General features: G+C 35.2%; 1 protein-coding gene across 8 annotated transcripts in view; it reads left to right on the forward strand.

Moving 5' to 3' along the window:
* The window catches only part of CDC42BPA (CDC42 binding protein kinase alpha), a 155,088-nt gene that overhangs the window by 86,764 nt on the left and 44,842 nt on the right, over window positions 1–23,482 (forward strand). For 6 of the 8 annotated variants that reach the window (XR_010622409.1, XR_010622408.1, XM_065739676.1 and 3 more), the window contains 9 exons: window positions 3,407–3,540; window positions 5,093–5,335; window positions 5,559–5,669; window positions 9,069–9,316; window positions 13,719–13,824; window positions 15,321–15,445; window positions 20,479–20,584; window positions 21,162–21,310; window positions 23,236–23,327. Coding sequence is in view for 6 of the 8 variants with exons in the window: in XM_065739676.1 (XP_065595748.1) it covers window positions 3,407–3,540; window positions 5,093–5,335; window positions 5,559–5,669; window positions 9,069–9,316; window positions 13,719–13,824; window positions 15,321–15,445; window positions 20,479–20,584; window positions 21,162–21,310; window positions 23,236–23,327 (1,314 nt within the window). In the remaining 2 variants the exon portion in view is untranslated. The remainder of the gene's footprint in view (window positions 1–3,406; window positions 3,541–5,092; window positions 5,336–5,558; window positions 5,670–9,068; window positions 9,317–13,718; window positions 13,825–15,320; window positions 15,446–20,478; window positions 20,585–21,161; window positions 21,311–23,235; window positions 23,328–23,482) is intronic. The other 2 variants (XM_065739675.1, XM_065739678.1) reach the window with 1 other exon arrangement.

The following is a 23,482-nucleotide window of genomic DNA, read 5'->3' on the forward strand; positions in this document are numbered from 1 at the left end:
CACTGTCCAGTCAGACACCAGCAACAGCTACACCCTGACCATCTGCCCCACTTCAGTGCATGACACTGTATGGTACGGGACATCCCTTTGGCCAGTTGAGGTCAGCTATCATGGTTCCCATTCCAACTTAGTGTGTTCCTGAAGCCACCTCTCTGGCAGGGCAGCACAAGAAGCTGAAAACTCCTTGACTTAGTGTAGGAGCTGCTCAGCAACAACTAAAACATCCATGTTATCACCATAATTCTCATCTTAAATCTAAAATGCATTTCCATGCTGCCTATTGGGAAGAAAATTAACTCTATCTGAGCCAAAACCAGAACAGCTTGATGGACGGTTTTTTTTATGCCTTAAACATAAATTGTTTTTTTGTCATTGTCTCCTTTTCTGCTGAATTTTGCATAGAAATTCTGATCATATTTTTTTTTTTTTGAAATTAAGTTTATTTTCTGATACATAATTTTCTCATTCTGACAGATTGATTTCTCTTGTCAGCCTAAATACGAAAATGTCTGGATCTTGTGTGGGAAAAATCAGACACAAGTGGTGGTTAATGAGTCTATATGCCCATAGGCTACCTGTGGCAAGGGAAAACCCAATGAGAAAGGCTCAAGGAAACTGAAAAAAAGTTGACCGGGTTTGTACTTGTGAAAAAACTTTCAGTTCCTGAAAGTGTCAGGAATGCCAGCATGGACACCCATAGAAAGAAGAACTTGAATTTAACTCCTGAATGTTATTTGGTGTGTTTACACTCTGCTGCTGTGTTATGGGGCAGAAGCATGGCGAATCTCAATTCTGAATCAATTCTTTGCTCTGTTTTTGGTTCCTTAGGACCACAGAATAGTAGCATCTATTAGAACAGCTTTTGTGGAGGACCAGCCCTTCATAGAAAAGCAGCAGTATCAGCTTTGAATTGTATTTTGCTCTTGACTTACTGAGCTGCAGCTCAAATATTAGTTCATTCTTGCTGGTATTATTATTCCCTTTCTTTGGTGATGAAAAACTAAGACAAGTTGTGAAACATTTTTCAAACCAACTGATAACCATTTCTACAAATAAAAGAAGTCAATGTCTGGTAAAGGCAGTTAATATTGAGATTTCCCCATAAGTATCCATAATGTATTTTCTCTTTGACTCCACATACATATTTTTATGTTTGATCCTGCAGAGCAGGCCTGCCTTTGATTTTTGGGTTGCAAGTGAAAGATTTGATCTAACAAAGAACATGCAGAGTCGTCTAATCCATCCAGTCACTATGCAACTTTTCCAGTATATACTTGAATGCCTTCACTGGTCCAGACAATGTATTCAACAGAATGCATGCATCTGTGCCTTTAGTTTTTACTTATACAAGGTGATTTGATACAATTGGAAAAAGAGAATATTTTATTTTACTTAAGGATTTGTGGTTTTTTGGTTGGTTGGTTTGTTGGCTGTTTTCATGTTGTTGTTTTTATGAGGTAGATATTAAAACTAATTAAAACTAACTACAGAAGACAGACACAAACCAGATGATGATTGTGTCTGAATTCCAAGGTAAGTGGGAGCTATTTTCAGACATTATGGATGGTCTTCCAAACTTAGGTCTGCTGAACTTTAAGAAAGTAGATTTGAAGTGCAGAGCTGAACTTCATAGTTTGGACTTATCTCTTGAGCCTTGAAGTGCGATGGAGTAGCTTCCTACAGTGAGTGTTTCCATATATTAGCTAAAGCTTTAGCTAAAACTAGGGTGATTAGACAGAAAATTGTCTGTTTACTATTCATAAGTTACAACCAGCTTTAGTTATATTCTTTAGTCTTTTTTACTGCCTTATCTGGAACTGTAGGTGTAAGCAGCCATTTAAAAAGGTAATAAAAATAATCTGAAATGGTGTCAGATTGGAGACTGTAACAAGACTGTAACCTTAGAAAATGTTATGGTTTTATGATTTTTGTTATATTATTGCTATTCCACATCATAACATCATGTGGTGTAATGAGACTTAAAGAGTTAAAATACAGCATCTTTCTGACTGACTAGCTTTCTGTGAAATGATGCTAGCCATATGCTTCCACTTTTTGAGGTCAAAGTTGTATTTTTTCTTCAGCAAGTTACATAGGAGAAAACTTTGAGGAATCTTCAACATTGCCAGATATATAAAGGGCAGCAATAGAGGAAGAAAATAGAGCTATGGAACAAAGTAGGTCATGCACAGAAGAGAGATTTATCTTGGCTCAGCAGGGCTGTATATAAACTTTCTTTCTGCTGGTGACTTCAGAGTAGCCTACATAAGGGAGGCAGTTAATAATTTATAATTCTGAGCTACATCTCTTATTTAAATGAACTCTTTTACGTTTCTGAATAAGAATCAATGAATTAAAACAATAACAAATATTTGTATGAGGACAAGATAATGGTGTTCTTTTCCTTTTAAAATTCTGGTTTCAAAAATTGCAACTCTTAGAAATTTGTTTTTCTATTTCACTTCTCTAAGAGCCAGTCCATTAGGGATACATTTGTGAAAATGTAGTAAGAATCTCACATTAAGAGTATGGATGAGTTACTGTTCTGTGGATAAGTGTGTGCAGCATGAACTACAGGTGAGCTAAACTCCTCCAACCGAAATCAAAGGCAAAATATCTGCAGATTTCATGGAACTCAGAATTAACCCACTTTTGCATGTATCTTGCTTTGAATCTCTGTTTCTGAATGAAATCCTAGAAAGCAAATGCTAGTTGCAATTCTCAGTTTTCTGTAATATTTTATGGATTTCAACTTCTGATGTTAGAGCATTTGAGAGTATTTATATGATGTTATTTATCTCTGCCTCAGTAATGTATTTTCCTATTTTTCAGAATAGCTGACAGTAAGGAACTTGCTGTAGTAGTTTTCTTGTACTTATAGTAGTAATAAAGCAGGTTACGTAAATACAAATGGTTTTCACACTAAAGAAAAATTACCTTCAGAAGATTTTATTTAAAGTCCATCAACAGGAGAATCTTTGTCAGCTCTAGAGTGACATAATATTTTTGCTGGCTCTTTCTGGAGGAGGTCCTGGGAAGGAAAGAGACTTTTTATAGTTGATACAGTGTAGTAAAATGGACATTATACGTTACATCACAGTGCACACAAGTCAAATGCTTAGGTTGTGTTGAAGTGCAAAATAGAGTTATGTGTATGTTTGTTAAGATGTAAAAAGACGAATTATCATTTTCTGTGTTGCATTACAGTAATCTGTGACCTTGTATTCTGCTGAAAGCAAATAGAGCAGTTGAAACAATTTACTACCTAATCTGAAACCAGATAAGAATTGCTTTAGTTTGTGGTTGAGACAGGAATAAATACCGAAGGGAGGTTTAAAGCAGCTGGACAATGCTGTTGTAGGATAACTTTTTCCTTAATTTGTTTAAAATGTGCTGCTTTTTCTAGATTCTGGTCATTTAGAACAGCAACTTGAAGAAGCCAGCACTGCAAGACGGGAGTTGGACGATGCTTCGAGACAAATAAAGGCTTTTGAGAAACAGGTTAGAACGCTGAAGCAAGAGAGGGAAGATCTTAATAAGGTAAAAGTGTTTTCTCAGAGACTCTTCTAAAACCTTAAGACTATTTTTATGCTTTCATTTTGATTAAAATAAGATATAAAATTAATGAGTAGATAATACATGTGTAATGTGGCCTACTTTGCTTTCTGACTGTTTTAAGACAAGGACACCATTTAAAGCATTTTGTGTATGATTGTTGGGTGGTCCTGGGTGACTAATTCTAAATAGTAAACCACACCATGATCCAAATTTGGAATGACTGCAAAGAAAGATTTGTAGTATTAGACTAAGGTGATAATTACAGTGGTTAAAAGATGGAGAAGAACGGTTCCAGACAAATAATTTAATTTGAAGTATGAGTGTATAAGGGAAAAAAATGCTGAGAATTTGCTACTTAGGTATGTGGCATGGAGGCATTCCAAGAAGAGAGATGTGAAACATTTCCCAAATATGAAGAATTGAAAAGTGATTTGAAATACCTATAGTAATAAACACTGACTTTTTTTTTTGTTTGATACTGATTCCTCATTTTTTTTATTGTGTACTGTTTCTGTGATTACCTTGTGTTCATGATTGAATCACATTGAAAATATAATCAGATACAAAACACGTTAGGCTTTTAGTCATCATGATCTGTATTAGCACAGCATTTTAGAGTCCCCATTCAATGGTGACCTGCAATCTATATTTATCATTGTTTCTTTTAACTCATAAGGTTCTTAATATCTTGAGCTCTGCCAGCTTGTGTAAGAAAGACCATTCTAAAACAGTTTGCAGTGACATCTTTTAATAACTTTAGAAGACGCTGTTAACTGTATGTAGGTGCCAGATATTCTTTCTTCCTCTTGCTTTTCTTTTCATCCTTAGACTCACTTTTCCTTGCTTCTTTGTTCAACTCTGTCTTGTCTGAACATCATTAAACCGTATGAACTGCTGAGGCCCTTCCTTCATAGTGTAGTAGCACAGATCTGAGACAGAACATTTTGTGAAAGATTTACACCATAGGAGCAGCAGTGTTCTTTATGTAGGTTCTTTGGAAAGGGCAGTTATCATTTATTGTTGCTGAAAACAGTGTTCTGCGTTATCTGAAGCATTTTGTAATATATTATGGTATAGTGTTAATTAATATATTGTCATGTGCACACCAGTTCTCAGAAGCTTCAAAAGTAGAAGTGCTTGCATACAAGAGTCTTCCATTCAACTAATGCAAAAAATTTCATTATTATCATTATTTATCAGTTAAGATGAGTACTTTTCTTTTTGTTGATTTTTAAGTAGTTCATGAAAAACTGGACAGATGAATTTTTTTAAGGCAGCAAGGCTTTTTGGGACTTCAGTGTGGCTGTATTATAATAATGGAGCAAATTCAGACTTTGTATAAGTTTACGCAGTTTAACTGACTTCTGTAGTGAAATCTAATTTATAGAAGCACGCAGTCTGTATTGTGGATGCATTTATCAACATAAGTGAATATCTAGTTTCTCATTACTTCGGAGAAGTTTTAGATGCACATCCAGAGTGTTGGCCTTGCAGCTTTCTAGGTTTATTACTAAATTCTTTTTTTAAACTGTAGGAACTGGCAGAGTCTAGTGACAGATTAAAATCTCAAGCCAAAGAGCTGAAAGATGCACACAGCCAGCGGAAATTGGCAATGCAGGAGTTCTCAGAGATGAACGAGCGGCTGACAGACTTGCACTCTCAGAAACAAAAGCTTGCCCGCCAGCTCCGAGATAAGGAAGAAGAAATGGAAGTGGTGATGCAAAAAGTAGAAAGTTTAAGGCAAGAGTTACGCAGAACAGAGAGACTTAAAAAAGAAGTAAGTAGTAAGTTTAGAATTTCTGAAATAATAGTTATGTGTAAGGTTTGCTGATGAAGTATTTTATTTAATGTTGTTTGTAAATCCTCAAAGTTTTCCTTATTTCAAACAGTACCATTTTTGTTTCCTAAGAATTTGAAGTGTCCAGGTTACTGAAAATCGTAAATAGGTTTTGAAAAAATGTAAGAACCCTGCCCATTAATGACTGCATGTGTTTTTGTAGCTGGAAGTCCAAGCTGAAGCTGCGGCTGCTGAGGCATCCAAAGACAGGAAATTGCGAGAGCGGAGTGAGCAGTACTCTAAGCAGTTGGAAAGCGAAGTAGAAGGGCTAAAGGTTAGTCTGTTCTAGTATTAACACCTGCAGACTTAGCAGGCAGCAAGAACTGGATCTGTTTGATTGCTTTCAGTTGTAAGACACAAAGATAGTGTCAGTTTGACACTTCAGTTGATGTTGAATACTGATGCAAACGTGTATTGCATTGTTGTCCAGAAGAATTAGCATTTACCTACTGCAGTTTTCAGACCACTCTATTCACTGCTCACTGAAGAGTTTGTCAACAATCTTTTTACCAAATTGCTTCAGTTACTACTTTTAACTGTTAAAAACATTTTTTAGTGTAGAATGGCTGAGTATTTAAAGATAAATTTAAACCCTTTGCGTTGAAGGGGAAGTTTTATTTTTGTTTCTTTGTTTCTGCATTGGGACTTCTGTTCATTTACAGCAAAACGCTGTTCCTGGGATAGTTCTATGTTTTTTGTGCCAAGTATCAAGTTAGGAATATTCTGGTCTTAAATCACACGAATAATAGTTTCATTAATAGAATTCCATGGAACATTTGTCGACGTTAAGTCACTGCACAGAAGGCTGTTTTATTTTGATCATACATTATTTTATTTTTCTTTCCTTCCTTAAATGAAAATAAGGAAATCCATTCATCATGAAATTTGAATTTTTAGAGCTCCTGATGCTGTGAATTCAGATTGTTGTCTGAAAGTTAAGATATATTTGTTCTGCTTTCATGAATCTTCACTGTCAGGAAAGAGTTTGTATATCAGGCAAGTTTACTGGAATAGGAAAGGGAAATCGTAGCTGGGTTTTTATCAGGTGTATAATAATACCTACAAATGCACAAATACTTTCTACAAATATACAAAAGTACCTACAGATGCATCTCTGTTCTTCACCTATTGATGGGCATGTTTATTGCTATTTTTATGGCACTGCATAGATTTGCTAGAAGATCTTACCCTTCATATTTACTTCAGAAAACTTATTTACAAACCTTTGGATACATATTTACACAGCCAAAATTCTGCCCAAATCCCAGTGCTTTGTACTTCTCACCAGCTGGCTTTAGCACTTCAGAGACCTACACCAGGTGTAGATTCAGTGACACAGTTGAAGTTTGGATTGCATAGATAGAAGTTTCAGTTCTTTAATGCAAGGAATACTACCAACAAATACGTTTTCTTTCTGTTAGATATTTTAAGTATGTTCATATGCTAGAATTTCAAAATAAGCCTAAGGCTTATAAGTCTAGGCTGATTCTGGGCTGAAAAGGACTAATCACTCAGGGAGTCTGTTTTCATGACTAGTTGATTCTGGTGCTAATTTTTATGACTTCATTTTTATTATTATTATTAATTAAATTTGTAAGTTCATTTCAAGCAACTCTAGACTGCGTTCTTTATGTTAAAATTTTAGATAGCATACTGAAAATGAAATTTTCCTTCCTATCTGAACAGTAGCAAATTATTAAATTGAGAGAGATAATGTAGTAATGTACATAAGAAATAATTTATATGAATTGTTAAAAAAATATAATTAGTCTTTCTTAATATGCTGCATTTTGTAAGTATTTCTACAATAAAACTTCTGTAAGCATCACAATCCTAAGTTTCTTCATATTCCTAGCATGGTAAATGATCATTGCCATCTGCAGAATGCAAGAGACAAATCTTGAAGCAATGCATAATACCGGAGGCTAATCGCATTAAAGCCAAGCCAAAAGTCTTCCAAGATTTTTAATAGTATGTTTGTTTAATATTAGATTACTTGAATAGTGTGTTTTTCCATGCCATCCAGTCTACTATTGCAGTATTTAATTTTTATTCTTTATTCTACAAGTATAAAAATTTGATCTCTGTTTTGTTGCAATTACAGTATTTGTAGTACATGATGTACATGTCAAGCCATATCGTGTTATTTACAATGCTGCTGTCAGTTTGCACTTAGTTAGCTTCATAGGTGTCCAAAGAAAGAGCTGCTGAGTGGTGCTTTTATTTGAGCATGCCTGTGAGAGAGAGGGAAGAATTCCTGCTCTGAGTTATGGCATCTATCTGTGTGCCAAATGATGCATTATGTCTCAGTTGCACTATTTGTCCACTTGAAACATGCATGTATGAAAACATCTATCAGGAATTTGTGCTAACATCGATTCAAAACATATTTTGTTTCTTCTGTTACTCTAGTTCTGTTTGCCATTGTACAATACCACCCAGCTCTCTCTTCTGCTGCAGCATCTGTTTTATCACAGAATTGCTGGGGTTGGAAGGGACCTCTGGTTGTCATTGAGTCCAACCCCCCACTAAAGCAGTTCCCTACAGTTAGGGGTTTTTACAGTGTTAGGCTGACACTAAAAGCCAGGCCATTTTCTCACAGAATTCATCATAATAGTAATTCAGATAATCTGAATTTCTTCAGTGACTTTTATCTCTTGAAATCTGTTCATGCATCAGCAAAGTAAACTATGGAAAGCTATGTTTACTTATGGTAAGAATGGAGTTAGTTACAAAATATTTTAGAACCTCCTAAAAGTGAGAGACAGCTATTCCAAGGAAGAAGATTTTTTATCTGCAGTTTTTTGAGCTTTTTATTAAGTAACTTGCTTTAGTATTTAGACTATATTTCCTTCTGTATTAAAAATAGAACAAAAAAATCCAAACCAAGTTATACATGTATTTACATTAAATTTAAATATATCTACATTTCCATACTTGGATTTCAGTGTATATATAATGCCACAATCTCAGTTTGTCCTGTTACAGCAGGACTTTGAGTTTGGCGAGTGCACATATGATACAAATGTATATGTGCCCTAAAGCAATGTGTAAAGACTGTTGAAATACCAGATCTCACTGAGAGAGCTCTGCAGCTGTGAAAAGTGAAGTAAGAGCTCTTATTGTTTAAAGCTTGTTTTTCCTGTTAATCTGCTGTGATGTAAACGGTCAGTTTAAGTAAAATAGGTCAGGTTTTCCTGACTGATGCAATCCATGTAGTGTTCTTGTAGCTAGAATTTAGCCCTCAGTTAAGCTTCTGCCTGCCTTTGTATAGCTTTTCCACAAATTATTTGTGCTTTGAAATATATTTACTATATATCATTGTCCTTTTTCTGCATTCCTGGTAGTCACTTGGTTTTGTTGCCGTGAACTGGATGAGTGGGAACGTGATAATCATTTGATTTTGTGGTCACCACATTTAAGGGGAGTCAGAATGTGGCATGCGGTGTTTGAAGCGATGATTTGAAAACTATTACTGCATTTAAATCACAAAATGATAAAAGTACACGTCAGATTGATGATTAACAAATTTTCAGTAAAGTTAAGATAAATGCATGTTTTTATGTGAAGTCTGTAATGGGATATTTTCTAAACACAGACTTACGAGTATTGAGTTGCTGCTAAGCATTGTTTTCAGCATTCTTGAGTGCTAACTTGGAGCTGCTTGTTTTAGCAAAAACAGATTGGTCGCTCACCTGGGGTAAGCAGTGTAGAACACCAGCAAGAGATCACTAAATTAAAGGCAGACCTGGAAAAGAAAAGTGTTTTCTATGAGGAGGAACTGTCGAAACGTGAGATAATGCATGCTAATGAAGTCAAAAGTCTCAAGAAGGAACTACGGGATGCAGAGAGCCAGCAGCTTGCCCTTAAGAAGGAGATCATGATTTTGAAAGACAAGTTAGAGAAGACCAGAAGAGAAAAGTGAGTATTTTATGGAACTTATCTTTAAGCTGAAAGTATCTTTCTAAGGCTCCTATTGCATTTCCTGACACAGTATGATTTCCTTAATTGGAGTGCGGGCAAGTTGGATTTTGGCTGAGCTAATGGTGTTGACTGTAAGTAAAGTCACCTTTAAAAGTGAAACAACAATGACAACGAAATCCACAGGATTGTAATGAAACAGTTAATCAGTCTTACACCACATCTCTGGCTCTGTCTCACGGTTCCAAGATATGTAATTGGAGTTTCAGAATTGCAGCTCAGGATATACTGACCCCAGATATTTGTGTTGCAGTTTAAAATATTTTATTTTTACTTTTTATTTTGTTTGGTATTTTCATCCTTCAGTGCAAAACAAATGTGTTAAAGATCAACTATTGCTTATATCTCTGCCTGCACAGGAACTTAATGCGGACTAGGGCTAATCCATGCTGGGTTGTATCCAGTGCTAACATGTCATCAGACTACTGTAGGCATAAGCTGCTTTATCTCTTTTGGCATGGTAATTTGTCAGAGAAGTGCTTTTTTCCTCTCCCATGCAGTGGAGCTTATAACTAGCCTTGACAATATTTCTTGAGGCATTCATCAGTAGAAATGAATTTTTCTGTTGGATAGTGTAGTGTTAAGAGTACTGATAGTCATAGCTTGAATGTGTTTGTCATTTTCATTCATAAAAATTGGAGTGCTTTATAGATGGTGAAGTAGGTGTTTCTTTTTGCTGCTGTGATAAGATGGGATATTAGAAAAAGCATGAAAGAGTGATTCCTACTGAAAGCTTATTGAAAATGTGGCAGTCCTTGAATAGAAACAGTAAATAAAATAAAAGCATTTTTCACAAAGCCTTTGCAAATTTGTTGGCTGGATGTATTATTACAGTAGTTTGCTGCTTCATTAAATGCTGAGGTGAAGCATGCCATCAGTAGTGCGTTTTTGTTGTATCACAACTTAATGCTGTTTCTGACCTATGGCTTATAAATACAGAGAAGGCTATGTCATCTTATAATCAATAAAGGAGATAGCATGATACTCTTTCAATGACATGTCAGCTCATTAGTACTTCTAAAGGAGAGAATATTGAGGAGAGAGTTGTTAATACTAATTTCTTCAGCCTAAACTGTTCTTAGAGATCAAAACTTCAAACGTAAATCTGTACAAGAAGTCCCTGGAGTTCCATCAGAACCATTCTAATGCACAGCTGCAGAGGCTCTAAGTAGATGTTCATTTAGTGAAGTGACAAATGGCCTAACAATGCAGTTCTCCTTCATACTAGCTTTTTGTAAGCTGTTTTTCAGTCTAGCTTCTCTCTGTAAATAGAAAAAATAAGCTGTGTCAAAATCGGAAGTGAAGGCTGATGTAGTCATGTATTTCTGTAATTCAAATGTTGATCTAAGAACAAATTGTAAAGAATGAACAGAAATGTAATACAAATCCAGAATCCAACATTTTGCCCTTAGCAGGAAGGGCTTAAGCATCATACCAAGTCAGGTGTCCAAGCACAAAAAGAGGGATTAACGAAGACTTGACCTGCAACTGGGTTTTGCTAAACAGATAGACAGAACTCCTCTGGGCCACCACAGAAATGCAGAAGATCACTGTTTAATGTGTGCTACAGATTGACATCTACAGTAGTTCTGGGATTTAGAAGAAAAGCCTAAATATTAAGAATGGAAGGTCTGCAGTTCAATTCATAGCATTTAGTAGTTTTTCTCATGAGATTACTACTTTTTGTTTCTTGGTTTCTCCTTGCTTGTATTTTGTTTAGCTTTTGTGGTCAGGCGTACAAATTTTTGTGAGTCTGCCAATACGAAATTACAGAGGTGTTGTTCAGTGGAAGTGTTGAAAAAGGAAGCACCTGAAGTCTTCATGGTGAAATAAGTGGAACTGTTTAAACAATAGGTTTGGGGTGGGCACAGCATTGAAGCGTATTTGGTAGTCTAAAAATAAACCTTAGCATTAGAGGGATAGAGTTGCATTGCTTTATAAGAGTGATAGTATAGAGTTATTCTGTTTGTTATTCTAAGCAAGGGTCAGTAAAGTCTTCCTAGTCTACGCTAGGAAGTTTTCTTATTTTTTTTAGTAGGGTTTTTTGTTTTGTTTTATTTTTTTAAATAGGGATTTTTTAATTTGTTTCTTTCCTTCAAGTTTAGGATTTATTCCTTGTTATCTTAACAGTATAAGTGTTCACAGAAGAGAAACTACCCCTCTGTTCCCTGCAAGTAGCCTGACAAAACTGTGTACTACTAAAAGTGGAAATGTAGGGACATGGTATCAGAACAGTGATATGTGTAATACAATATTCAATTTCTTAGAATTGCTATTATGAAATATTTCAGAAGAAGTTGCAAAAAACCTGGGGTAAAGAATAAATCATGTTTGTAGAATTTTCTTTTAGATCTACTAATGATAGATTTAAAAAGTAAGGAAGTTTTATAAAATAGAGTTTGCCTTTTTAGATTTATGATTGGAAGAAGCCTGAGGGCTGGTGTTTGTTTTGAGTCTAGTTTTCTTGTTTTTCAAAGCAGTAAGATAAAATGTTAATCCAGTTTTTATATCCACAGCTGAGAGCTGAAGTTACTAAGAGATATCGTAAAGCTGTATTTCATGTTGCTTGCATGTGGTTTGTGATAGTTTTGTTGTTTGTTTGTTTTTTAGGAATAAAAGGAAATGTGGATCACATATCATTTCTTAATCTTCAAAAGTGGATACATAGCTAAATTTTAGATGAGAGAAAATTCGTGATGGGAGAGGAGGATGCTAGGCTTCAAAGCAAATGTGTTATTTTTGATCTTCTTGGCTGTCCAAGATATGCTTATGGAGTCTGTCATAGTACTGTGTCTTGCTGAGTTGATATTTGGGTATAATAGATTATATCCTGTTTTCCTTTGTTTATTTTCTTTGTGTACCATGCTGTAGCAGTTTGGCTTACTCGGTTAGTGACAATTAACAGTTTAATTAAGAACCTAAAATAGAGAGAACTACAATCACTGGGTGGCTATCCATAATTGACCACCATTTTTTACTGCTTTCAGCCTTAAAGCCTTAAAATAACAAGAAACAGAACATAAATACGATAAATAAATAAGCAAATGCCCACAAAAACATGTTAAAGCTAAATAAAAGAAGTAAAAGAAATTAAAAGTAAGCTTGGTCTACCCTCTGAGAAGTTAGTTTTGTATCTCTGCCTTGCAAACAGAAGCAAGGCCTGTTATTAATTCCCCTGACAGCCGATGCTTTAATCTTTTCCTGCCTTTTCCCTGGACGGCTCATCATATGCAGAGAATCTGTTGGTACAGAAAAGGAGTGGTGGTGAATTTCAAACTTGGCTTTTAAACAGTAACGATAGTATGTTACTTCGCTAGGAGGTAGTGTTATGTTTCAAAGGATGCCTAGCAACATAGGATTTCACCATGAATCTATCATGCTGTACTAGATTTCAAAGAGTAGTTGAAGCACTAAATGAAATTCAAATTAGGAATAGGAAATTCAAACCAGAATTACTCTTAACTGGGTTCACTGTAACCACTGGTGCTTTTAAGGATGTTCTTGCAACTTGGTAGATTTGCACTTAGTTGCACATCTCAGAAAAAGAGGTGAGGTTACAATTAATCTATTGTGGAACATAAAATTCTGATTAGTATCCATAAAAACAGTTGCAACGTTCAACACAAATTTTCCCCTGGATTTTAATTTTACACAGTTGCTTCTTAAAGAACTGCAAGTTTTTAAACCTTCTAAAACCAGACAGGGATGTTTACTGTATGTGTACTTTCTTTACCTTTGACATTCATGGTGCAGTTCAGGTACATGGTACAGGAACTTTGTATCAATTACCTGTCACAGTGAATACAAGAAGCTATGATGCCACCTTCCCGAAACCTTCAACTGTAGTTGAGTCTCAGAAGGGAGACTATTTCTGATGGGAGTTGGAGGTCTGCAGCATTGCAGAACACCTCTTTAAGGAAACTGCAATGCTTTTTGTCAAAAGGTTAATTTCAGGTTCTCAAGTTCATTACACAACATCAAAGTGGCAAAGATTCAGTTCAGTGGTTCTTTTCTGTGAATGACACCCACAAGAGAAGGAAAGGGTTAAGGGAAATAGGCATTTGAAACAGCTCTTTCAGAATGAATGGGCCCAACCCAGACTAGGATCTTGTCATACTAGGAGTGTAAAAGGTATCCATCCACTTTTTTTTTTTTGCTTATAGTAAGTGTACAGTAAATAAAGTAAGTGTTCAGGTACATCCTCTTGTCTGAAGCTTACTGCCTGTGTAAGCTTTTATTACCAGTGACTCAGTCCCAGCTGCTATGATTTAACTATTTAAGTAAAGAGTGTGGTACGTTTTTGAAAGGACATTTTCTAAATCTAATCCATTTTGTTTCTTAGCCAAAGTGAAAGAGAGGAATTTGAAACAGAGTTCAAACAGAAGTATGAACGGGAAAAGATTCTGCTAACAGAGGAAAACAAAAAACTTTCAAATGAACTTGATAAGGTAAGTGCTGATTAGATGAGTCTTGAGTTTACAGTTACTATAGGCTGTATACAAATTCGACAATATAAAGCTTTGTTGGTTAACAATAACTCTTACACAAAGATAATATTACACAAAATGTTGTCATTAATATTTGAACACAGAATATAAGCATCCGAATTTGAGAATGTGTTCATATATAGATGTATATATGCAGGTATAGGCGTATGTGGGTCAGAATTAAGTTATATGCTTTTACTGAATCTATTAAGTGTGCTAAGATTAATTTTGTAGAATATTCTAAGTCAAACAAGAAAAAAAATGCCTGTGTGATCCAAAGATAAAGTTATATGTTTAATGATGTGACTGTGTAGAGTCTGTTTGCCTCTCAAACAGTGTTAAGTAGCAGAGCCTCTACTGGGTGGTAAGATGGTGTATTAATTCGAGTCACTAAAAAAATACAAAAGTAAGGCAATTTAATTGAAGTGTACTGAGCAAGGAATACTTAGATTTTGTATATTTGAGTTATGTCTTCATTGTTCATTTCACTTTTCTCTGTTTTTTAAAATTTGATTAGCTTTGTATTTCTCGTAAAGCAACATTGAAAAAATAGACATGTAAATCAGAAGCCCTTTGAAATGATAAATATGAAGCTAAATATTCACATAAGGAATAAAAAAGAGAATAGCTTAAAAATAAGTATTTTTTCATCATTTTCTTTTGTTAATATAATTCAGTGCAAAAAGCAATATTTTATGTAAGATTAATTCTCCTCATCGGGCCTTTCTATTAAGTCTATCTGATGCCTAATTCCATTTTGATTTTGGGAATATTTTGCATAATGAAGGCTTTGTTTCCCATACGAAATCAAGTTAGCTGTGGCTTTTGCCTAGCAGAAGGTGCTTATATGAATGACAACTGTATGAATGCTACGGAGGTTAATTGCTAGGTACCCCATTTTGTACTTACAGATGTGCATTTAATTTCATTTTCTCTGTCTGCAAGTGAATAGAATGAAAAATAGGGGAATGTAAAATACCTGGAGAATCTCCTGTCTGATTTGAAGCTGTATCTGTTAAGCCTCATTCTCCATGGTTACTAGGCAAGGGAAAGACTCAGTAGTTTAACATGAGCTGTAACACTTTCTGTGCCTTTGTTTTGGCTTTACTTATTTTTTATTTTTTTACATAGAGAGCATTCCACATATATATAGTATGAAACAGAAATTTAAGAGTTGTAGAGTTATTTGGATATTTGTTCTCTGGAAACTAATGTGTTGTTTGTTAGGGCACAACTGTAGTTCTAGTCCCTAAAAAGACCTTGAAGTACCGCTGAGCTCATATATGAGAAAAGATTCTGGCTTTTATTGTTGCATGGTGTTCATTGTGTTGGCTATTACCAAATTTTAAATCAGATGTATAAACTGAGAGAGAGAAGGGACACATGGCATTGAGTCTGTAGAGAGATGGAGTTACAATAGCTTATACATTTAACAATTTGTTTAATTTCTCATTCAGCTCACCACCATGTTTGAGAGGCTGAGTATGAATAACCGGCAGCTAGAAGAAGAAATGAGAGACCTAGCTGATAAAAAGGAGTCTGTGGCCCACTGGGAGGCCCAAATAACTGAGATCATCCAATGGTGAGTACTCAGTACGTGGGAAGGCTGTTGCTGAATTTCGCATTTGCGCTTGACATTTGCAAGTGCTTAGGTGAAATCCCACACCTGCCTGGGATTCTGCTGTATTTTTGCCTGAGATTTTAATAATATCCATGTCTGGAAAATGGTGTTCCTCCTTAAGAAGGAAAGTGTCTTTTCAAGTACAAGGATTGAAGCGCATAATAATCATGGCTTTTGGGTGTGGCTTGTGGCTTTGGAGGAATGCTGAAAAGGAATCATGTGCTGAGCTCACGCCTCCAAGAAGGAACAAGGCTGGGAAAAGCAGTGGCTGAGAGCATTTGTGTCTCAGCATTAATGTCCTTCATCTGCTTGGCATGTGTCAGAATGAAACAATGTAGTGCAACTTTTATGTGATTTTTACAAGGCAGAAAGGCAGAAGATTTGAGACTGTCCCAGCGCTAGTCAGGTGATGTTTCTAATAATACTTCAGTTACAAAATGATGTTATGTTTATGAAGTCTTCTGTCCACTTCTTATAAATGGAGGAAAAAAAATAACTTGAAACTATTAAGATTGCTTTTTGTAGACATCTTTCATTTTTCTCCTCCATTCCTGTTTTTCTCTCCCCTCCCATTGTATGGCTCATTGAAGTGTTTAGTATCTATGAAGATATTTTGTATCTCAACATTTTTTCCACTTCTGTGAATGGTTCATCATCACATACTAGTCTTTTTCTCATTTACTACTTGAATTCTTCCCCATTTTTTCTGCCTTGTGGTAGCTAAGTAATCTAGCTCATTGTGCCAAAGCAAGAATCAGAAACAATGAACCCTAGTATGCTGACTGTTGCAAGGCCAGTATAGTTTTGTTGTTCAAATACACAGGAAGTCTGCCTTTGAATATAATAACTTCATGATATATAACAAGAAAGAAAGGTTGTCCTCTGGTTTTCTGGAAATGTTATAAACTGTTTGTATATAAAATAATTTCTCTCTGATCCTTATTATGAAGTTCACAGTGTGTCGAGGCAGAGATGACAAAATTTAAGGGGTCCAATTGTGCAGGTTTGTCTGTCACAGCTCTAAGCATAGTAGACTGCCTGCATCAGAGAAGTAAATAAACAAATATGCATGCTAAAACTCTTAGTTTGTAGCTGATTGCAAATACTTATTCAGAAAAAAATCAAAAAAAGCACTTGAAAGTCTGGAGTTACAGTAATAGACAAGTCAGCATTAAATGTGGATTGTTTTACTTGACACTGTGTAAAAGTGTACCAACAGCCGTTAAGAAAGTTCATTCTCCAATTTATGAGAGCATTTAATATTTTAAGATGTACTACTGATGTAGTTCAGATACACGATAAGGCATCTTGTGTGCATCAGATGTCACTTGGGAGGAAAAGAGGTTTGGGATTGTTTTTTTTGGCATCCCTAAAGATACTAAATGAAATGAGGTTAGCGACGTGCAAGAATAACTATCTCAGAAGCATTTTACTAATCACTTTCAGTAGAACAGCATCTTTTAAGAAGTATGGAACTAAAAATTAAAGTTTTGTTTTAAAAAAGGCAAAATATACTATAGGCAAACATTAAGGAGATAAAAAAGATGATTTAGTTTCAGTTTTTAATTACGTTACGTATCTCAATTTTCTCTTCATATTTTTTTCTGCCTGCATTAAAATTTTTCAGCATTGTCAAGTGATGTAGTTGTTCACATTTCTTTCTTATTGTGTTTAGTTTTCCCATGTGTTAGCCAGATGATGATCTGATCATGTCCCTCTGCTGTCCTTAGAATTCAGCACTGCACACTAAAACTAGGCGCTTATCTGGGAACTTTTTTTGCTGTAGAACTTGGGCTGCTATGTAAATTATTATCCATTATGATGGTAAACATTTGAAAAGTCTTTTTTTTTTTTTTTTTTTGGAAGAACATACATATTAAATCTATACCTTACCACATCTTCAAAATGGAAAGCGTGCCTTGGAGCTAATAAAGTAGGGTAGAGCTTCTAGAGTTCCCTCTCCCCAGCTAACAGCTTTCCATATAATATTAAATTAAAATATGTATTTTGGGTGAATACTTTAAAATGGTTTTTTGTTTTCCTTTTCTACCATGATTCCTGAAGGCAGTATAAGCAATTAGTTACTATTTTGGAAGCAGTTTGTTTGACTCTCTGTGAGTTCAAGGTATTTGTTGTAGCTCTGTTTTAAGTAACACAAGCCTAGGGAGTCCTTCACTTTGAGTGTTTTACCATCCTGTGGTTCCCTCTCAGGACACATAGGCACTCTTTGAGTTCACATTTTGGGCAGTTATGATCGTTCCTCTCTTCACAACTCCTCGTGACTTTTGAAGTTTTTTTTCTTTTCAAATTTTGTAACATAAAAGTTCTAAACTGACCTGTCGATGTTCCCCTTACACTTTCCCTGCATTCTTACTATGGTCTCCTGTATTTTGTTTATGGCAGATGTACAAAAGTCTTTATTTTTGCTATTGTTATCCCAAGATACCATAAATATAGCCGACTTCTTAATATAAATACTTCAGGCGAAATTTTATTGCAAATTCTAATGTGATAGTAATAGACCTTCACAGATCATTCAGCTTTAATGTAGCTATTATAATGACATGCTTATATTGGCCAAATCACTCATCATTCCTTGACAAGAACAAGAGATATTGAGGGTTTTATAGTCAGCTATGAATTCTCCTATGGGAAATAGGAAAGAAATTAATTGTCTGTGAGGTTAACACAGTCACTTTAAAAGGGAAACTTTTGAATAGCCATGGTACTGTATTTCTGATTTATTGCGGAGAGGAGATTGATGGAAACCTTGGTGGGGAGTACTTCCAAAAATCTTAACTTGCTAGCCCTCTCTGGGAGGCTGTAAGCCAATTTTAGAAATTATAAAGGTAGACAATCCCATAACTAATACTGTAGAAGTCTCTTTTTTTCTCCGCTGATTGAAAAGGAATCTTTAATGATGAGTTCAAATTGATAACATTGTATGTTGAGTCTAAATGTAAAAATGAACTAAGTCCTACTTTAATTACCCATAGAATTAAACATTTAAGCCTAGATTCAACTGAGGCCAGAAGGTATGGCTATTGTTACAGATAAGATTTGGTGAATATTCACCTTATTAACTATATTTCTTTCCACGAAATATGTATGGTTGATTTCATCTTGACTATTAATTAATTTATTTTTTTAAAAAGCACCACAGTATTTCTTTCAGTTTTGAAATCTACTTACTATCAGAATAAAGCGCACACAGATTGTATAAGAGATTTAGAGTAGGATGGGACTTTGAATAACTATCAAAAGGTTGCAGGAAATTCTGCTGAAAACCTGAGATGTTCTGAGATTCATGGTGTTCAAAGTAGGAATAATCAGAGATTAATAATTATTAAATAGAAATTATGGTAGAGGGAAACTTTGAAACTTTCAGCAAAATGCTGAAAGTTGAGAGAAATAAGATTGTTAGCTTGTTTCTTTTAAGTAGATTGGGGGAGAAAAAAATTGAGGCTTTAAGGATAGTCATAGAAAGACAGAGATTTAAAAGCTTTGGGAATCTATGGGAGAACTAAGAGTCATGGCCCTCCAGAGGTTTTAAATCAAACAAGATGCAGCTTGGCATATGATCTCAGAGCTTCATGATCCCTTCCAATTAGCTAAAATAATTAAATAAATAAAATAATGAAAAAAATAAAAAATCTCTGGTCTTGATTCATTTTGTGTTGTTTGCATTCTGGATACAGATGCAGATAGTCCAACTTTCCTAGTAGCATGACAAATAGACTACCAGATGTTTGTCAGTGGTTACTTGAAGGTTGACGTTATTTTTGTCTCCAAGTATAAAGTGAAACTTCAATTTTATTAAGTTTCTTTCCAACAAAAACAGTATAATAATACTCACCAGCAAAACAGTAACAAATCCAAATACTGCTATGAACTCCTGGGTTCACATTTGATCAATATGTAAATCGTTTTGGAGAAAATGTGGCCATCTAGTGGACAACAACACTATATCTCTACTTTAAATTGTTCTATTTACTGTCTTTAATAGACAGAGACTATTGGAGTCTGCTTAAACCTGATATCAATTTTTGTGTTTAAAAAAAAAAAAAAAAAGTCTTCCTTTCTAGCCTGGAAAGTGAGTCTTTCTATTCCTACTTGTAGTTTGTTCTTTTTAGTATCCATTTTGTTATACTAGTTCCTACATCTTTTGCCCACTCTTATATCGTGAGTGGTTTGTACAGGACAAGATCTTCTCATCTAGTCATCAAAATGGGTTACATCTAGAATATTAGAAAGTCTGCTTCCACTGAGTTCTCATATACCTTGGGAAAAATACTAACTCCTATCAAAACTATCTCACTGACTTTAATAGAATCCGGACATCATTTTTAGTTTTGTTTCGTTATGTTTTAAGGTTTCCTTACTCTTTGAACTAAATTATAAGCTGGAGACAAAGAAGATAAAGCTGAAAGAATAATTAACTTTTTCATGTTGGGTGGGAGTTTTGTGGCAAGTAGTCTCTAGCTTCTCTGATTAACGAATTCTTCCTTATATTCTTCCGTAAACTGCACAACAAGAAGTCATTGCAACCTGCTGATTTTTACCCTATAGCTTTTACTATGGTAAAGTTCTTCTGTCTGGATGGAGATCAGTGACAAGTGGTATATCCCTCAGGGGTCAGTACTGGGACCAGTGCCCTTTAATATCTTCATTAGTGACACTGATAGCAGAGTTGAGTGCACCCTTAGCAAGTCTGACCAACTTTAAGGATTTGTCTTTTCCCGTGTCTTGACTGTTATCCACAATTTTTTTTTTCCAGACCCAGATCCCCAAATCCATTGTGTAGGGACATTCTGAGGCAAAGGGGAGACTCTTCCTTCTGCTCCAAGCAGAGATGAGGATCTACTTTCCCTCATCTTGTGTGTTAGGGTTGTTGCTTAGCCTGTGACTGTACACTAAGAAAAATGAAGAGAATTTTGTTTTTTGTTTTGTTTAGATTGTTTAAAACTTAATTTTCTTCTAATGTAATTGTATAGGGTAAGTGATGAAAAGGATGCTCGAGGTTATCTTCAAGCCTTGGCCTCTAAAATGACAGAAGAACTAGAGGCCCTGAGGAACTCCAGCTTGGGTGCAAGAGCCACAGTAAGAATTAGAATTCTACATATCAGATCTTTTGTTTAAAAATGGTAATGGTAATTAGATAATTTCAGCTGCAATAATATTCTTTCTGCAGAGGCTGTGTTAGTCAAACATTGAACTTCTCTAGAGCTTCCCTTCTGAATAAACGACTATCAAAGTTATTGTTTATCACATAATGTAATTTTTATCTATGATATAGTTGAAGTAGCTACTTTCTAATCATAAATTTGTCTGTTGAAGGAAATGTATACTATACTGCATGGAAAACTTGAAGTCTTTCACTTGTGACTATCCTTCATAGTGGTCATTTGAATTGAGGTACATCATAAGTAGAATCTCTTTGAATTTTTTTGCTTTTGAAACTATGAGAGCATATGACATTCATCTTGCCTATTTATTACTTGAGTTTAAGAATCATAAGAATACTCCCTAGAACTGTTTTGATTACTTTGAAATCAAGAAGATGTTATGTCAAGAGCATGGTAGACTGAGAGAGAGAATTGTTCAAGTTAGTTACATTCCTCTTTTTTGCCTTCTTTTGCCTTACTCTTCCTCCTCCCTTTTATCATTTTTTTATTAGGACATGCCCTGGAAGATGCGCCGTTTTGCAAAGCTAGATATGTCTGCAAGGTTGGAACTACAGTCAGCTCTTGATGCTGAAATTCGAGCCAAACAGGCTATTCAAGATGAGTTGAATAAAGTCAAAGCTTCCTGTATCTCTACAGAGTGGTAAGACTGAATTGTTCCATTGGAAATTTACTGATACCTCCCAGAGAGTACCAACAAATTATAATTTAATTTATATTATCTGTCAAAATGTGATAATGAATGATGCCAGTTCCTTATATTCAAATGTGAAAAAAAAATTGTTATCTTTCTTCATTGTACAAGCAGCTGGACACTTCCTTTGAAGTTTTGAAATCTTGAAGAAGACTTTCGAAGGAGACGCTTCATTTTTAATAATACAATGTTTCCTAATTCAGTAACAAGTTCAAATGCAGAATTGTTAGAATTTATTCTTTATTATTGTATTGATAGCTGTACTAGCTCCTTTAAAAAAACAACTATTATTGCATATTGGTTTGCACAGCAATAATATGTCCTTGTAGATTATGAATGCTCTTATACCATCTTTTTTTTTTTTTGTAGTTTAAATTATAAAATTTATTTTAAGTAGGGTGAATAACTGAAGCAGGGAACTAGCACCAAAACATTCAATTTCTAGCTCTCTAGCTTAAATCTATTTCAATTTTTTAGTATTAGTTTATAGGCACCACTGAAACCTCTTGGAATCCTGTTAACACAAACTTGGTGGTGCAGATCTTCATCATAGCATTCACCAATGAAACTGTTACCTGTTGTTTCCTTTGCTAGTTTGGACAGATATCAAATACAGAGCGTGAGATTTTCTGAGCCTACAAGGGAATTCTGTTTAAGGCATGTTTAAGAACAAGCTTAGACTGTTACTAATTATTACAACTAAATTCTGCTGATAAAATAGGCATGAATTCCTTTATCTGTGGTTCCAGTTCCTTCTACAAACATTAACTTTGTTAAGCAAAGAGGTGTAGTAGGTGAAGTACATGAATGTGAAGTATAGAATACATACTGTTTGCATAGCTCCTGTCATATGTTGTAATTTGACTTAAACCAAAGCACAGCAAATTTGCCATGAGAAGAAAATTGGTCCTGCACTATGATGTAATAGAAGTTAATTTCCAGATAACGATTCTCACTGTACTGCTGCAGTGCTAGTCTTTTGAGTTTGCGTAGGCTGAAGTCTGTGCTTAAGCTGAAATATGACTTTTGAGCCTTCTCTCAGAGTCCCACACATTCTTTTCCTTTTACTTCTTTCTCTACAAAAATACTTTTTAGAAAAGCAATTCTGTCATCTTGCAGGGGCTAAACACATAAACGGACAATACAAAGCATGGAAGCAGCCCCTAGCAGAGGAGTAGGATGTGATGTAAGAATTGCAAATACAAGCAAAATGAAGAGTTTTTCTTCAGTCGTATTTGTGGAGCACTGACTTGTTTTGCAGCTTTATGAGATAGTTTGAACAGAGCTGAGGTATTTGTGAAGTGGGAATACCATTACCTACCTTAAATGGGAGCTTTCACGCCAGATAACCTGATGACAAGGCAGCAGTGTAGATCCTCTAAGAATAGGAAAGCCAATGTTTTCTTCAATCAGCAAGGATGAGAAGTGCTGGAGGAATGCTGTAGAACGTAATGTTACCTACCTCCCATGGAAGCACTGACTCAGAAAGAGCTGGAACAGCTAACTATTTTACGTAATCTATTAGTATCACAGGTACTGTGAATGAACAAAATAAAAAAATCAATTTATAAATACACATGGTCTTTTTTTCTCTTATTCACAGGATACAGGCTCACACAGTTACTCATAAATCAGAGCTGTGAGCCTACCTAATGGATAAACAAGGGTACTTAATGTTTGTACTGTTTCTTTAAGATACCATACTAAAAAGGTACAAACAGGTTTCTCAATTCATTCTTGCATTTGATGAGATCATGCAGCTTGCTGGGTATTGCTTTTTAACCGAGCCATAAAGCATGCAGACATGGACAAGGAGTGATTTGCAGCTCTGTTCTTGATATTTACGTAGGATTTTTGTTTGTGTTCTTTTGAAGTAAATTGCAGGAATCTGAGAAGAAGAACTTGGAACTGCTGACAGATATTGAAAGGCTGAAAAAGGAGACAGAAGAACTTAGATCAGAAAAGGGTATGGCAACTGATATCCAACTAAATAAGAACGTTTCACATTTTGGGTACATCTTATCAATGAAGTGTCATCTTGCCACTAAAATAAGATACCAAGAAATTTGGGCATTCAAAATGTGAGAACAGCTATTGCATGATGAGATGTACCCACAGCAG

Source organism: Cyrtonyx montezumae, unplaced genomic scaffold, assembly GCF_038088225.1.
Source record: "Cyrtonyx montezumae isolate F1298 unplaced genomic scaffold, pur_monq_1.0 scaffold_24, whole genome shotgun sequence".
In the NCBI taxonomy this organism is placed as follows: domain Eukaryota; kingdom Metazoa; phylum Chordata; class Aves; order Galliformes; family Odontophoridae; genus Cyrtonyx; species Cyrtonyx montezumae.